Source organism: Pyrus communis, chromosome 9 (assembly GCF_963583255.1).
Source record: "Pyrus communis chromosome 9, drPyrComm1.1, whole genome shotgun sequence".
Classification (NCBI taxonomy): domain Eukaryota; kingdom Viridiplantae; phylum Streptophyta; class Magnoliopsida; order Rosales; family Rosaceae; genus Pyrus; species Pyrus communis.
The window spans coordinates 9,972,170-9,988,618 of record NC_084811.1 but is presented as its reverse complement, the minus strand read 5'-3'; the positions used below and the strand labels follow the sequence as shown (position 1 = coordinate 9,988,618).

The 16,449-nt window shown below is 37.2% G+C and overlaps 3 protein-coding genes across 20 annotated transcripts; 1 reads left to right on the top strand and 2 right to left on the bottom strand.

Moving 5' to 3' along the window:
• Nucleotides 1–518: 518 nt before the first annotated feature.
• Nucleotides 519–9,517, bottom strand: LOC137745043 (mitochondrial Rho GTPase 1-like). Of its 18 annotated transcripts, XR_011069650.1 has the most exons (18): nucleotides 9,286–9,517; nucleotides 9,098–9,164; nucleotides 8,716–8,895; nucleotides 8,501–8,586; nucleotides 8,242–8,431; nucleotides 8,046–8,127; nucleotides 7,666–7,874; nucleotides 7,229–7,298; nucleotides 6,614–6,709; nucleotides 6,431–6,498; nucleotides 5,738–5,818; nucleotides 5,528–5,637; nucleotides 4,639–4,718; nucleotides 3,859–4,024; nucleotides 3,534–3,584; nucleotides 2,187–2,873; nucleotides 1,663–1,727; nucleotides 519–968 (listed from the first exon to the last, which is right to left on the bottom strand). XR_011069650.1 is itself a non-coding variant. In XM_068484900.1 (15 exons), the coding sequence occupies exons 5-15, from the start codon at nucleotides 8,289–8,291 to the stop codon at nucleotides 947–949; spliced, it is 933 nt and encodes a 310-aa protein (XP_068341001.1). In that variant the 5' UTR covers nucleotides 8,292–8,431; nucleotides 8,501–8,586; nucleotides 8,716–8,895; nucleotides 9,098–9,164; nucleotides 9,286–9,517; the 3' UTR covers nucleotides 519–946. The 18 variants fall into 18 exon arrangements, 2 of the variants coding, with proteins under 2 accessions (XP_068341001.1, XP_068341002.1); XR_011069644.1 differs by lacking the exon at nucleotides 2,187–2,873 and having other exon boundaries at nucleotides 8,705–8,895; XR_011069652.1 differs by lacking the exon at nucleotides 2,187–2,873 and having other exon boundaries at nucleotides 8,242–8,380; nucleotides 8,705–8,895.
• Nucleotides 9,518–9,901: 384 nt separating this feature from the next.
• On the top strand, nucleotides 9,902–12,664 carry LOC137745041 (DNA-binding protein S1FA-like). Its single transcript, XM_068484897.1, has 2 exons — nucleotides 9,902–10,069; nucleotides 12,156–12,664. The coding sequence occupies exons 1-2, from the start codon at nucleotides 10,034–10,036 to the stop codon at nucleotides 12,348–12,350; spliced, it is 231 nt and encodes a 76-aa protein (XP_068340998.1). The 5' UTR covers nucleotides 9,902–10,033; the 3' UTR covers nucleotides 12,351–12,664.
• Nucleotides 12,665–13,760: 1,096 nt separating this feature from the next.
• On the bottom strand, nucleotides 13,761–16,192 carry LOC137745000 (cell number regulator 8-like). The gene is made up of 3 exons (XM_068484843.1): nucleotides 15,740–16,192; nucleotides 14,566–14,768; nucleotides 13,761–14,281 (listed from the first exon to the last, which is right to left on the bottom strand). Exons 1-3 carry the CDS (start codon nucleotides 16,050–16,052, stop codon nucleotides 14,042–14,044), a joined length of 756 nt encoding a protein of 251 aa, XP_068340944.1. The 5' UTR covers nucleotides 16,053–16,192; the 3' UTR covers nucleotides 13,761–14,041.
• Between the last annotated feature and the right edge of the window lie 257 nt (nucleotides 16,193–16,449).

Genomic DNA, 16,449 nt, shown 5'->3' with positions numbered 1-16,449 from the left:
ACAGCAATACCAAACTAGCTCTAAAACCTAAGGAACTAGAAGTAAGTGTCCTGAATTTAAGATCACTATTCAAATACTCTATAGACAAGTAATGTGAGTTTCACTAAGGGTAGTTGATCTGAGTCTTATTTCTTATTTATCTTATCCTTGTTTACCAAATATATAATAAACCATCATGCTATAGAAGTTTCATGTAATGAGACTTACGACCGAACTAGACATTGGGAATACGAAACGAGGTTGATTATCGATGGCTCTAGTGAAAGAGAGACTTAGGTTTACTAAAATGACAGAGTTAGTATTTGGCATATGGCCAACACACTTTGACATTTTTATGAATGGAGTAAAAGAAATTGAGTGATGTCACTCATGTGACACATATTTATAGTTTTAGAGTGTTACTAGAAAATGTGCCCGCGCGTTGCTGCGGGACTTGAATGCATCACCCTGAACTGCATGAATAAGAAACATTTTACCTGAATAAATTCAACGCAATCATAAATGAAGAAAGGGATAGATGAGTGAATGAGGTCCGTAAGATATGCAGCTTCGTTTTTATATACATTCAACTGAGCTAACATGAAAAGACATTGTACAATGAACAGGATGAAACTGAACATTTTGGTTCCCTAATAAACAGAAGTAACATACAGTACACACAAATCTTGCCGTTGTAGTCAATGTGGCAAAATATACATCCTCTAGGTTAGGCAACATAAAAACTGTTTCGTTCTTATTCTAGCATCTAAGTTTTCAAGCACAAACGTGCAAAGCAAAAACACATGCAGGACACCTGTTTCCGTAAGAAACAGAAGTAACATGCAGTCCACACATATTTTGCCTTGCAGTTAAGATGGTGTTTCGTTCTTGTTCAAGCAGCTAAGTCTTGAAGCAAAAATGTTTAAAGCCAAAAACATGTAGAACGCCCTGCAGCAGTCGTTCTTGTTCAAGCAGCCAAGTCTTCCGCACTATAGCAAAGAAAATAAATCATAGTTTAAAAGAATATCTCACGATGGTCCTGTTTAGAATCACAATTTACTCCCTCCCAATTTCCACCTAACTCCGAACAAACAATATTGATAAATCTTTATCATCACCTTTAACAAAACAGATCACAGCGAAAAGAAAAAGAAAAAAAGTTCTTATGCAAACAAATTCTTTTGGATGTCCAACTTAACCCATCTATGGGAAGGCAAGCAATCGGACGTAAATTGTGACCAAGGAAAATAAATTATACAATTAAAAACATCAACCGATTCTCCTGAAGAGAACACACACACATGCCAACATATTATTCACCAGATACTAAGCTTTCATTTTCATTCTATCCCCTTCGTTATCTAAACTTATACTTATCAAAACAGTAATAGAATCATAGAGCAACCTTCAATCATTTATCAACACTGAATTAATTAAACTTCTGCTCAGCACTCCGTTAATTTTAATTGCAACTCTCGTTCTAAAAATTAAAAATTTTGCATTTGAATAATCAAACGCACTTACACATTACATTCCTTTTATTGGTTCTTGACACAATACATTTTAGGATTTGATGTTACAATACTATCACTGCAAACATGAATCGCGATAGATATAGAAACCAAACTTGCACACAAATGTTCGACTGAATTCAGAACCACTTAATTCAACATAAAAAATTACCTCACATGCTTGCTCCCCTTCTGCTCTCGAATCGTTGGCTGCGCTTCCAAACGGTTAATGAAGTCCTAAAAGTAGAACAAAAATGTTTACCTATCCAACATTTCAACATATGGTTTTGGTAGGTATAACATTTCAACGTAAGCATGATATAGAAATCCACTTTGTTTTCTCAGAACCAACAAAAAGGGCAACTATAAGAGAATGTAACCAATTTTAAACAGTAAATCAGTCTCCCAATAAAGGAGAACATAAGCATGACATACAAAGATCGAAAGGCAGATTTAATTTGGTTTCCTTAAAAGCAACGAAAAGGAGGCTAAATTAGATCAAATTAAACAAAGTGAAAACCGGATAGACAAAGATTAGAAATTTGCTTGCATCTCTATCATATCCCGCATTTCCTTTACAAAATAAACAATCATGAATACAAAGCACATGAAAATCAGCAAACCCAAAAAAACAAAGATAAACGCACAAATTTCCAAAGAAAGCAAAGAAATTGAAATTGTGTCATGAAAACTAACTAACGAATCATATTGAGACATCTTTGCTTGGTGCTTGGGTACAATGATGGGGATGCACTGCCAGCTGATGACCAGTCATTTATACTTGATAATGTTCTCAATTACCACCTGGATAAAGCTGTTAAAATGCATTCTGGAATCGGTCATCTCACAATATGCTTATCTACCCTGTTTTTGCTTAACTGCGTTTTATTTAGAATTATGTTTCAGCGCACTTTTGATGCATTATGCTTGGAATCTGTGACTGATTTTATTGTTATATTGGTTATTGTAATGTTCATTTCATTGTAGGGCAGACAGGAAACATTAAAATAGTAATGAAGCTCAGAATATTCGCTAAACACCAAAACCCACAGCACATGCCCTCTACCCAACAAAGATAAATTAAAAACTACAATACAATGCTGAAAAACTAAAGTAGCCAGAAACCAAAAGATTTTAGTGACAACTTGCACAGACGTTACAAAAATGCAGGACTCAAAACACATCAAAACATCTAGAAACTCGAAGTTATCGCTATTTGGTTATGAAGATAGATATATATCACCAGGGAAACCAAAAAAATGGCCAGGACCTGCCAAAATTTGTAAATCAAACACAGATGCATCAACTCCTTTTCCTCTATTAGTCTGTTATCATCTCACATGCCACACTATTCGAGACAGGATCAATTCGATCACAGCCAAACTGCCAGTATTAAACTAAAGTAAGTACTGATCAAATGATCTAAACATTGTGTATTACAGATCCAAATCAATAGTGGTAATAAATAAGATAATTTCAGCTGCCATTTGCAATTAAATTTGAACAATGCTTACTCCCAAGGAATATCTGACATTGATTGCATCAATCAAATGTGCGTTTAATTGAATTAGCTATGCATTTGAGGATTTGGGAAAGGTTTTTTGAGAGTAAACAGACATTAATTATTAGCTATGTATTTGCTTAACAAACAGTAGCTGAAATTGCTATGTATTTTTCAATGGGGAATTTAAAAACCAATCCCAATTTGTCATTGCTCAAACAAATTGGAGTTTCAGAACCAATCTCAATGATCAAATTAACGAAATATTTCTTAAGCTAATTTAGAAAGGCAAATTGCAAGATTTAGAAGGAATTTGAACAATGAGGGAGAAAAAACCAAATTAGAAGGTCGTGCCTTATCTCCCTCACAAAATCAATCGCACAAAAACCCTTGCTTTTGATGGGATTTCAAAACCAAACAAATCTCAAAGATGAAGTTGTCATGTAAACATGTCTAACACAGATTTCTCAATTATTAACACTACTCTTTCTCAATTATTAAAAACATAAAGATCAAAGTCACTTGGGTGTATAATTATATACCTCATCATGTCAAGCAAAGCAACCAACTTCTGCCTCCAACAACCCAAAATTCTGAAAATTCCAAAAAAATTAATTTAAAAAAAAAAAAACAACATAAGAAAGATAAAACCCGGCATAAGAGAATTCTACAAACTGGATGCCAGATCATCAAAAGATTAAAAACCACTCATAATTTATTAGCATTTGAGTCTAAATATGAGAAATTGTGAATTTGTTCCATAGGATAGTTAACAGGATACTATCATGTCAAAACCAACGCTGAATAAAATCGAGCAATGAGATTGCGATGATATAACGTCATTTCTTTAAAGCTGCATATACTAACCTAAAAAAGAAAATATGGGAAGAATAGACTGCCTCCATTGGCCCTCCAAGTCTCCTAACCACCAAACCACCCGTCTAGATGCATTTGCCCGTTCTTTCCCACAATTCTTAGAAATCAAATAGAACCCTCGGGTTGACTGGGGACAATATGGAAATCCTTTTTGAAACTGTAATACAGGAAGAAATGAATAATTTTGACAGAAAGACACACAAATTGTTGAGGGAGGATGTAAAGCTTCTGCACGGAAGGCTTCTACTCTTGTACATCTAAAAAAATTAAATGAAGCAAGAGAAATTCAACAAAAAAAAACTTGTTAACCCTTGCCCAAAAGAACTCACTAAATTCAAAGGATAGCATCTACACTGAGTCACTAACATACATTGCTCAGTTAGGACTCTGTTATACTCATCATCCTTGATCAATGTAATCATATATTTCATAGCTACACTCCCCATTGACATACACTAACATAGCATCTACTTTTTTGCTGACTTTATTTGCTCAGTTAAGCAATAGCCAACATACACAATCTGACAATCATAGCAGCTACAGCAATCATCCATAAATGGGCAGAAATACAAATACTATTATATTGGGGTTTGGAACAAATAAACCAATCATCTAATTCGAATGTCGTTTGGAACAAATACACCAACCATTCAATTGAAATGGCATTTGGTACAAATACATTTTTCTATTAATTGGATATTCAATTAACTGGGATTAAAAAAAGATTACCAAACAAAAGCCAATTTTCTAAAGAAAATTAGTGTTTTATACCTGCCAATTCCAAAGGCCTGTATGAGGCCAAAATTGAGGGATGGTGACATCTCCAATTTGGAGTTGGGGATCTGCATTTCCTGCAATTCCATAGTGTACAACAGCTTTCACCTTGAATAGGGTTTGTAGTAATTGAGTTGAGATGCTTGCATTGAGCTTTTCACAGGTTTCTACATCAATTTTTTTTTCTAGCAGGTTTCTAGAGAAAGTACTTCAATAATATTGAATGATACGGGAAATAAATGGTTAAAATTTACACTAAAAGATTTAATAATTGTCGAATCTAACGGATAATACACTTGTAGTATTGAAGCCAGACACTGTTTCCACATCATTTATTAAATACATTATCGATGATATGCACTGACCAACGAAATTAATCAAAGTAAAACAGATGGTCATCTGCATAATTAAAGATACCATGCTCAATCCTGTCATAACAATTATAACCATTTTGTCTTCCAATAGTCCGATTCGAAACCTTCTTTCTGTCAAATTGAGTATGTAGAATTCGGTCCAAAGTTATTTTTCTTTCAATTACAATATTCTATGTATTTATAAATTTCAGAGCAGAACATGCAAAGGCAAGAAAAGCAACAACAACAAAACTCATATATACCATGAGCTATAAAGATAAACATTTTAGCAAATGATACTGATTTCCGCATACTCATTATTCTCCATATACACTCGTGTTTATTTTGGTCATTTGAATTGAATAAATAAATAAATAAAAGGACAAAAATTCAACAAAGGTGCAGAATAAGAAAATAGTGTGAGAAATCAGTTTCTTTTAGGAAATATGTACATAGCACTCAAAGAACACCCATGTAATTATACAAACTTAATGAATATATATATATATATATATATATAATTTTATGCTTACCAGCAAAATCCAAATACGGTAGCTTCTGATTAGCCACAAAGCTTGTAGATTGAAGTTCTAACCAGAGAAATCTTTGAAAAAGGCAGATCAGATTCATGAGGAAATAAAAACTGTATGTTCAAATGCGAAAAGCAAATCAAGAAACGCAAAAACTTGAGAACTAATCGAAACCCAATAGAGAAAAACGAAAATCCAGAGAAACCCACTAACCTGTTCGAAGAGTGACAACCATGCAAACCTTCCCCATTGTGACAAGAAGAATAGCAGGGTGTGACATAACCATTCTGAAAACTATAGTAGCAGGTTTCCAAATCATTGAAGATAATAAATGAATAGCTAGACATTGAGAATCGTTTTCTTCATTAATTAAACAGTAGAATGTGTACAGGGCATAAGTGAGGTTTGCTAATATAAATATCCTCATTATAAATATCACTAAAGCGTGCATATACATTGTGAGGTTTGCCAATATTTCCAGCTATTTTCAAGTGTGTGCTGGTGTGTTTTTTTCCTTTCAAATATGCAGTTCTTTTCATTTGAGTCTAGATGTTAATATTTCTACGATTCAAGTGCCATTTTATTTCTTCACTTGGAAAAAGAACTAAGTCTTTTAAAGTGGCCGTGGTGGAAAGTAGTTGGACACCATTGTATAATTTCTTGACTCACTGCCCATTTTGTACCTAAAATTTCCACTTGATTATGTTTTAGCCTCTACCTATTCTCTTCCTTAATTTGGCTTTGCCTAACCAAAGTCTTTTCCTGTTTAAGGACGCGCGCCCTATGTTATTTCCTTCTCCACTGCATTCTCATCTTGCTAAAATTTATAACATCAAACCATCAGAATCGCAACCCATAATCAGTTTTACCCGCCCACAATAAATCAGAATCCTCAAGCCAACTTACATTTGATTCGGGAAGTAAAGTGACTTGTGAAAATACTTCATCAGTGTCTGGTTCAGCCTATAATTCAGCTGAAAGAAACATATTATTCCCTCGCAAAGCCCAATAACTTGAGTACAAAAGAAGCAGCTAAACAATTAAATCCAAAATTCTTAGTTTTCTTTATAAGAGCAGTCACCATACTACCTTCAATGATACATTGATAACCCGACAAAGAATCTTCGATGCAAGATTATACACTGGCATCTGCTGATCAGCCAGCTGATTAGTCGATGCCTCCACCTATTTTTGAAACCAGAAAATCCAATTGACAATTAGTGATAAAACCCAGAAACACAAAACCTAATATGCATCAGCTACAAAAACCCAAATAAATGAATAAACCACTCAAATTTCTATGTAAAAGCGAACATATTTTGACCCCAAAACAAAGATGCCATAGATGGAGGAAGAGAGAAGCGACAAAAAGGGAGAGATACTAACTCAACCCCACCATCTCTCTGCAGCTAACACACTCATTCCCTCAACCCTACCCTCAAATCTTGTACCCAATCAACTCTCTTTCTGTCCCCCTAATCGTGCACCCGCCGTCACATTCTCTCTGCAACCAACCCCCTCTCCTATCTCCCCCAAATCACACCCCCACTCTCTGCAACCAGCCCCCTCCCCTCTCTCCCCCATATCACACCTGCACCCCGTGAAGGCACTGACACCAGACCACCTCCCTAAAAACCCATACCCATACCTCCCTTACCCGTTACCTTTCTCAAAGCAAAAAGTGTTATATATGATAGTACTCACCCCAATCTGGTTAATGACATTCACTGCATAACGCTCACCAGTAGGTATAGTCTCGCTCTTTGAGAAAGGCCTGAGGTCAAAATTGGCAACAACAAATTAACAAAGCCAAATGAAAGAATAAATCTACAGTCACCACAAATATTTTCTAAAATGGACGATAGACCAGAGTCAAACAGGAAAGGGATAGCAGACACGGTGAGCTTTGTCTCAGTTTGAAAAGAAAAAAGAAAAGAAAATTGGGTAGTTTCAGGAGCAAAATAGTTCATTTGTGTAGAACTATAACAGCGTCCGAGAGCTAGGAAGTTATCACCCAATAAATTTTGTTATACCAAATATTCAGAAAATGGGATTAGGTATGGTAGTACCCTTTCTCTTCACATTTATAATATACGGAACTAATTAACTATGTTGAGTATAGTGAAGGGGGAAAGCCATACCTTCCTATGAATGAATTTAAAAGAGGGGATTTTCCTGCATTTTTAGGACCAAAAACGAAGCAGCTAACATTTCTTTCTGTTTTTTGCGTTTTACGATCTACTGATCTTCTTCTAGTAACATGGATAGCTGAAGCAGGACTGCCATTGTATCCAACATATATCAAATTCGCCAAACTTCGGTTTGGATTTAACAGTGTCATGAGGGCCCACTGGAATCACAAAAAAACAAAGATATAATTACAATTTACAATTGGCTAAGGAGATTCTTTACACAAAGAAAAAATGGAAACATGTATATCATCCAAAATAAATGGAAAAAAAAATTCATGAAGAGCATATGTAAGCTAATTTAAACAGGGTAGCAATGAAAACGAAGATACCTCAGACAAAAATGCATTAAGAGGTAAATTCCCAGATGCCGTTCTCCCTGCAGCATCCTTATAAGGAGCTTCACTCCAAGGACTGAAATTTCAGTAAACAGCGTATTAAAAATCTATTTTTGGAGAATAAAAAGAAACCATGATAGGAACATACATTATTTTATCCACAAATAACAAAAGGGTAAAAGGAACATACATTATTTTACCCTCACCAGCCATTTCCAACTCAATCCATACCAGGGGCATTTTATACTCTTCTGGAGGTATCTCCGTAATTTGCTTACTCTGCTTCTCATTTACCAGCTACGACTCATTTCCACATAAAGATACAAAATCTGGATAACAGCAACTAACGCCAAATCCGAATAATGCACAAACCCTAAACCCTAGATTAACATAAATTACATAAATCATGTGAAAATACAGAAATTACAACTTGAATACCAGAGACAGACCTGAAGAGGGGAAGACTGACTTGAAGCTGCTTGACAACTTGTGACCTGGTGACGTACCTAGCGGCATTTCCTTCCTTCTTCTTTCCCTGCAAATTCAACGGACAATCAACGGGAAGTGTGAGAAAATGGTGAAATTAAATATTGGAAATTGTTCTTTTAATATTGATGTATATAGGAAAGCTTATAGGAGAAGGAGGAGGTGACCTAGAACTCACCGCAGGCCTGTAATGCTTATGCTTCACTGGGGCCTCGATTTGCAGATAGAAGCTTGGCCCGATCGTAACGAAGCACAGCCTCTCTCCCGCTTGAAATCTGAAATCCCCACCCAAAAAACCACGCACGGGCCTTCCTGATGCGAAAGACGACATAAGCGAGAGAAGGGATCACCGAGGGATCTGAGGGAAATTACAGTGTGAGAGAATTTTTCTTGGGATTTTTATTGTGTAATTTGAGTAGCTAAAAGAGGACTACAACAGTCAAATATAGTGAAAGAATAATTGAGGGCAAGCTGATTGTATGATTAAAGAAATCTCAAACCTTGCATAAAAAAATCAAAGCGAAAACCAGAGAAGCGTGAGGATAGGAAGAGATTGATACCTTACCGGACGATGGGGGTAGCCCAAGTTGACTGAAATCAACGAAACCTTGCTCGACCTCTCTCTCTCTGTCCACATGAGAAAGCAACATCACCCAAAAGGTCAGAGATTTCCAAAACCAAAAGGAAATTAAGAGAGAGAAACGGAGGAGAGAGAGAGAGAGAGAGAAAGAGAGAGAGATCGGAGTACCGTTAGTTAAAGCGTGGACGGCGTTGGTTCTCCGACCACTGTAATCCCTGAAGATCTATTCCGCCCGCCGACTCGAGCCCATCTCTCTGCTCTTCTCCTTCATCTCATCGAAGCTGTCGAGTTACAGAAATGAAGCTGAGTTTGTGTGGTTTTGGTTTTAGGAAGCAGGTGCCGATGCTATTCCAGAGATGGTGTTGTGGCTGCTAGGGTTTGAGAAAGTGGAAACGAAGCCAGAAAGTTGGTTAAAAGCGCCTGAGTGGTAATCTTGTAAATAAACTGAAATGTGGTTCAAAACACTGTTCATTTCTACAGTGCAATTTTGCCAGCTTCTTTAGACTAAAGTAATGTGAGAGAATATGACTTACAGAGAAAAACCAAGATTCAGATTAATGTTTGGGACGAATTTATAGGCCTTTTAAAACAAATCCGTAGAAGCCCAATTAACCATTTTTTTATTTATTGGATTGATATCTTCAATTCCAAGCCCATTCAACCCCAAAATTGAACATAAACCGAACCCATTTATGGCGGTTTGGCAATGGTAGTGACAATTAGTCAATCCAATTGTCCGTAGCTGATAGGTCCAAACACCTCATATTTTTCCAATTTACACACAGATCCGGTTTCCATATGTTACCAGATCTCACCCTTCGTATTTACTTCTTCTGGATTCCTCTCTCTGGTCCACATTTAGATACAGTGAGCCGGATCTCTCAAAGTTTATCAGGCTCGGAGCTGCAGGACGGCCATGGCTGACCAGTTCGAGGACAAGGTCCCTCCTCCGGTATGATTTCTCAGAAACCCCAATATCCCCTGCAATTTATTCAGATATTTTGATTTTTCATTTGTGGAATTTGGATTTAGATTTCTCAAATTTTCAGCTGTTTTCAGGTCCTGCTAATCGAAAATTAGGTATGCATGCCTAGATTTTGTGGAATATTAAATGTCTGGGACTTGTGTTTTGTTCGATTTGGACAGAGATATACATTTCTTGATGAAAGATTTTCGTGATCTGAGAATTGGTATTCTAAAACTTGGATGAAATCCAGATTTTGGGTTTTTTTTCATGATTGATTTTGAAATTTCATTTTCTTACCGTTCTGAAACAAGCCTGTTTTTATTGGATTTGTTGCGTTAGGTGTAAATTAAGAACCGCCAAATCAAATGCCACCTTAATTTTGTAGGAATTTTGTTAATTTATTGCTTGATTTGTTGCTGATAAAAAACAAGCCTGTCTTCAGTTATATTTCGATTGAGTTGCTGATAAAATGTTGGTCTTTTTAAGGGAATGATGGTAATCGTTTTTGCTTCAAATGCATGTAATTATGTGGAACCAATGTGCATGATATTTCGACTCATATAGAATGGGTTTTTGGTCCATTAATGTAAATGTAATAGCCTAATAGGTCTATCGTCGATCCATCATATTCATATTTGGCGAACTACCCAGTGGATGGGTTTGGTGGTATTGTATTGATCTTCTCCATCGATGAGTTCCAGTCTCACAGCTCTCACCAGTCCATTCGACTATTGGGTTTCTACCATGACCTATTGTTTCATGGCCTTTATGAGTCACTTTCTATTTCACTATGAAGTTTGTAGGTGGGTGGGTGGCTTTTTAGTCAAAATGGTCCCTGAAATTGTCCATCATCCATTATTTTGGTCCTTCCATTAAAAAACTCCGTTAAGTTGAGGGTATAACACATAACTTTGGTCCATGAGATTTGCATAACAAATAATTTTGGTCCCTGAGATTTGCATAACACATAACTTTGGTCCCTGAGATTGTCCACCATCCATCATTTTGGTCCTTCCATTAAAAAGCTTAGGGACCACTTAATAGAGTTTTTTTAACGGAATGACGAAAATAATGGATGGTGGACAAGGGACCACTTCTATTGATTTTAAATCTCAGGGACCAAAGTTATGTGTCATGAAAATCTCAGGGACCATTTTGGCTAAAAAGCCTGTGTGGGTTCATATATGCGGGTTCATATATGCATGCTTGTCAATAATTCTTCCAATTGATTTACACATATTTAAGACCCCTATTGCGATTGAATCTCATTCTGTCCTTTAAACAAGCTCTGTTCTAGTTTGGATTTTGTTTATTAGCGAAGAAACAGTGAAATAAGCTTCACACTTGTAATTTTCCCCTGCAAATCACTTATAATTTGTTTGTAGGCATAATATATTTATGCATTTAATGTGGATTTGTAAGGAAGAGAGAGTAACTTACAAAAATATGGGTTCCTAGCAGGCAGAGATTATGGTCATTACTCATTAGCCTCTGTCTTAAAATTGTTATATTTCATTGAGCTATTTTATTACACACCGCTTTGTTTTTTAATTTTTTTAAGGAATACCAGGACTAAGCCAGTGGGATCTTCACTAGTTTTCTATGTAGACATAAAATAAACCATTTTTGTACCCTGAGTATTCGGTTTGATAACCTGCTACTAATTCATCTTCTGCTTCTGGTTAATAAAAATGTAATCTCTCACGTTCTATTAGGGAATAAATGATAAAAATGATAAAACCCTATAGGCCGGTTCCATAAGTTCAATTCCCAAAATCATATTTTGATATGTCCTGCAAAATCACACAATTCAATTCAAGTGAACCTAATTCTGGAACTTGGATGCTATTGCATCTTCTATAGGCATTATCATATGGGAAGCGATTATAAATATCCGGTTGAATGAGAGAATGAATATTAATTACAGTGGTAGCTAGGGACTGTTGATTACTTGAGGCAAATGTTGAGCGGTGGATTCCAGTACTATACATTTTCCCTCTATTTTGTTTTATCTTTTCTGTTTGTGCGTGAGTGTCTGTGACGAAATATAATTGCAGTGGTGATTTTGCAGGATGCGAAAGGGTTTAACCCTGGATTGATAGTGTTGATTGTTGTTGTTGGGCTGCTGCTGCTTTTCTTGGTTGGAAACTACGCGCTGTACGTGTATGCTCAGAGAACTCTTCCCCCGAAGAAGAAGAAGCCAGTGTCTAAGAAGAAGCTGAAAAAGGAGAGGCTGAAGCAAGGCGTCTCTGCTCCAGGAGAGTAAATAAGAAAGACTTGGTTTTTTATTGCAGCTCTCCATCATGTCTTCAAGTGTTGTGTTGAGAAGTTTCTCCAAGCGCCTTATGTGTTTGGGATTCAGAAGTATTTTTCTTTATTTACGTTAATACTCGAGGATTGAACTTTAGTTGGAACGTTGGAAGTTACGTTAACCCTGTATCATCGTAGAGACCAGGGAGTGAGATGCTGTTACTGAAAAGCAGTTTTACTCTTCAATTTCCCATTTGTACTGAAGCCTTTCCTTTGTTGAAGGAATAGTTAGAACTTGGAAAGATATCTGTTACCAAATGTTTGGAAGGATTAGAGTAAATTGTCGATTTTTCCCTTGGACTTTCACTTAGCTTTCAATTTCCCTCGTAAACATTTTCATTGGAAAATTGAGGACACAAAACTAATTTGTTCGTGACCAAGTGAGATTTTGCTTGTGATGTAGAAGCAACAAACATCATGAGTTGTAACTTGAAATTGAGATTGACTTTTGAGATTGAGCTTGGAAGCATATTCCAAACTGTTTCTCTTAACCATACCCAATTACCCATCCTAAGCATCAAGTATGAGTAGATGCTTTGTAGCAAACTCCGAATGGGCTTATCTTTTGCTTCCAAGATAGCAGCATTTAACTTGTTACTATATCACATTTGGTATGAGTATTGAAATGCGATTTACTCCAATGAGGAGTCGACTTATACTCAAACCAATCAAATGCTGACTTGGTTTCTGTGATGTCTATACCACTTTGTTTCTTCACAAGTTTCATCAAATCACCAACACTCACACTCACATGGCCAGCCCTGACATTTAGGGGTTCTTAACCACTTGCGCTGGAACTGTGATTATCATGTACATTTAAATATATATTACATGCATATATGCACATGTAATAAAAATTTGGGGGCCTGCGCGGTGGCACCTTTTGCACACCCTGAGAGCCGGCTCTGAACACTCATATTTGGTTGATTTATGAGCTCCTCATTAAATCTTTCAGCTAGCCAAGAAGAAAGGGCAGACTTTATCTTTTGTGAATTGTTGTCGTCATCACCCTACTGAGTCCCAAGCTCCTCGTCAATGCTACTAATCTCTCGGGCAACGACGACAACAATTCAGCTCACCATCAACTTACTCCCCGTCACCCATTCCACAACCCCCAGTAGCTCTCCCAAAGATTTCCATTTTTTTTTTTCCCATCATCCAAACACACGGTAAAAGAAATTACAGTTGTCTAAAAGGGTTAAAAACCTTTTTAATCTTGTAGTCATTTGGATTCTACGGATACCCATTTGAGTTTTTGCCATGAATTCGCGAGCAAGAAATGCATTCAGACAGTAGCTACGGAGGATCATGGACGGGCGACTCAAGTTTTCGTTTACTAATTATCACAACACACAAGGTAGGTATAAAAAAAAATAGCTTCCTTTAGAAACCAAACAGTAAAAAGGAGTTCCAATCAAAGTCTGCATCCAACGAACAAGCACGTCCACAGATATCACACGTTACATATACACAAGAGTCTATACTTTCATCTTTATCTTATTTAAACTTGATTACGAAAACCAAAGTAAAAGATGTGGTTCGGTTCTCATAACTCGATGCAGTTTAACAACAGTTCCAGATATCAAAACACGCTTACGTATACAAAGTACGAACATCCAATGTCCCGGAAGGACAAGCTTTCAATTCTCAAGCTCCACGGCCCATGCCCTGCTCCTCAGGAGGAATCATAACCAGAACTGGCTGCGCATTGAAACCAGGATGAGGCAGCCTGCGACGGATCTCACGACCTTCCTGGCATAGAGCACATGGATGGCAGAACACATGAGTTGCAAAATCACAGGCAGTCTCACACTGTTCCTGTTGTTGCTCATCATCCACAAAGCTTCCGCAGCAGCCACATGACCTATGAAGTGCCTCACAACTTCCCTGCTCATCACCAAAATATCATAAAAACCACACATTTAATAACTCCTGAATTCTCTGGTAAGATTATAAAAAACGATATATTTGTTCTCTATGTAATGCTTTGAGATGGACAACTAAAGTACTTTGTGTTATGATTATCAGATTCGTTGTGAAGCCATAAACAAAACAAAGGTAATAGAGTATAACTGGATCAAAAAAACCCATACGCATTGCAAAAGTTTATATTATAAGCAAAAGTTAACCTACAATTACGTACACATTTTGCAGGGGAAAATATAACTTGCCTCTAGGTTGAACTTGCGGCGGATGGCAGTACGGCTAGGATATGAAAACCACGGTGCAAGGAAGTTCCAACCGAAAAAGGTGTTTCCAATCAGATATAGACCAGAGTAAGGCAAACAGTGATTTGCAAACGTCCCAGGAGTAGATCCAAGTCTCTCAGCATTACTTCCATACAACACACAAGGAGCCACACTTCCAAGAAGACCTACCAAAATGACATCAATGTTAGCATGCAAATTGTCCATAGCACGTAGGAGGTCACTGAAAAGTTTATTTATGAATACTATGATCTTATGGCCCCAAACCCTTCTTATCAAGTATTAGCAAACCCTTTATCCAACTTTTTCATGTGAGCACACAATTTTTATATTTTCCGATGAGAAAATAAGTTGGAGATTTCTTGACTAACAGGTTTCTTCACATTACCGCTTCAATTAAATGTCTCGGCCCAAACAAAAGATATTGAACAAACACTTTCCTTTAATTAACCACTCATGTTTTCTGAAATTTAGGGACTAGATTAATTTCAGTTTTTGATATAATGCTAAGCAACAAACCTTAAGCTATAAGAATTGAAGAGTATCCATTACAGAAAAAGAAAAAACAAGGTAACGACATATGATTGATGAAAAATCATCAAGGACAATAAACAAAAAAAAAGCTATTTCCTAGTGTAATCCATCAAGAACAAATACCAAATTGCAGAATGGTACATCCAAGAACACATTCTGGCCATTCGGGTTCATGCTACCCCTGGGGGTCCGTATAGTAATCAAGAGGATGCATAACTATTCCACAAAGTTTGCAAAACCCCCTCTTCTTTATTAAGCAAGAAAGGCGTGGCTTAAACCGTTCAACACAAGGAACCTAGCCACTGAATTCTAAAATTTTCATTAATTATAGAATATATCTAATCCAATAAACAGAAATACCAATGCAGAATTAATCGAAAAGATGTCATGGGATAATTATTGAGCTAATTTAGCATAATTTCGTATACACAACGGCAATTAAACCAATCTGACATCGAAAATTGAAGAAATCAAAGCTAATTAAACCAATATGTCATTGAAAATCGAAGAAATCAAAGCTACTGAGGTTACAATACAACACAGACAGCCAAACATCGCACAATTCCAAACCGTTAATTCAAGAAAACTAAAAGAAAAAACTTACAAACTTCAAGATCGCTGCTACAGAATTCATCATTGCGGCCAAGACAGGCAAGGAGGCTGGAGTCCCACTGGGCCCGGCCCATGGGCTCACCCATCACGCTCCCGTGCCCCAACGGCAGCCCATCGGCGGTCCACGCGCACCCATTACCACCGCCATTCACATGCCCCATCTCCGTGGGAGATTTCTCCGGCGACTGAGTCTCCGGCGAGGCCTTGGCGGGCTTCTCAGTATCATTCTGGGTCTCCTCGAATTGCTTGCCCAGAAGCGGGTTCGATTCCTCCTGGACATTATTCTCCCTGTTGTTGCTCGCCATGATTGATCACAGAGAGAATCAGAAACCCTAGAAATCGAATCGCAGAGAAAGAGAGAGATAGATTGAATTTTGAACCCTAAAATTGGATCGACGGAATGAAAGGGGGACAAAACGTGTTGTCTCAATACGTCTCAAACCCGTTGGCAGCCATTGACCAAACCGCGTTAACAGCGTAATTGGTAATTTACGTTCGTCCACGTCACACCACAGTCTACGCCGTTACGTGGTTTTGATCTGCTGTGGCTGCTTCTAGAGTCATAAACCTTATGCCGCTTTAAATTCTTGCCACGTACACCATCTCCAACTACTATCCTATTGCATGGCAAAGAACTAGCGGACGGCGTGTGTAATGATGCTATCGCAAATGTTTCTTTCGTCAGTTTGGTCAAGTTTTAAC

What these genes read in the sequence shown, in the direction of transcription:
- LOC137745043 (XM_068484900.1), bottom strand. Translation starts at nt 8,291, where the DNA reads ATGCCCCTGGTATGGATTGAGTTGGAAATGGCTGGTGAGGGTAAAATA. An exon ending in TTAAATTCATTCATAGGAAG is followed by an intron (nt 7,299 to 7,665) that starts GTATGGCTTTCC and finishes TTTTGACCTCAG; the next exon opens with GCCTTTCTCAAAGAGCGAGA. An exon ending in TTATCAATGTATCATTGAAG is followed by an intron (nt 6,499 to 6,613) that starts GTAGTATGGTGA and finishes TGTTTCTTTCAG; the next exon opens with CTGAATTATAGGCTGAACCA.
- LOC137745041 (XM_068484897.1), top strand. Translation starts at nt 10,034, where the DNA reads ATGGCTGACCAGTTCGAGGACAAGGTCCCTCCTCCG. An exon ending in AGGACAAGGTCCCTCCTCCG is followed by an intron (nt 10,070 to 12,155) that starts GTATGATTTCTC and finishes GTGATTTTGCAG; the next exon opens with GATGCGAAAGGGTTTAACCC.
- LOC137745000 (XM_068484843.1), bottom strand. Translation starts at nt 16,052, where the DNA reads ATGGCGAGCAACAACAGGGAGAATAATGTCCAGGAGGAATCGAACCCG. An exon ending in TAGCAGCGATCTTGAAGTTT is followed by an intron (nt 14,769 to 15,739) that starts GTAAGTTTTTTC and finishes TCATTTTGGTAG; the next exon opens with GTCTTCTTGGAAGTGTGGCT. An exon ending in GCCGCAAGTTCAACCTAGAG is followed by an intron (nt 14,282 to 14,565) that starts GCAAGTTATATT and finishes GGTGATGAGCAG; the next exon opens with GGAAGTTGTGAGGCACTTCA.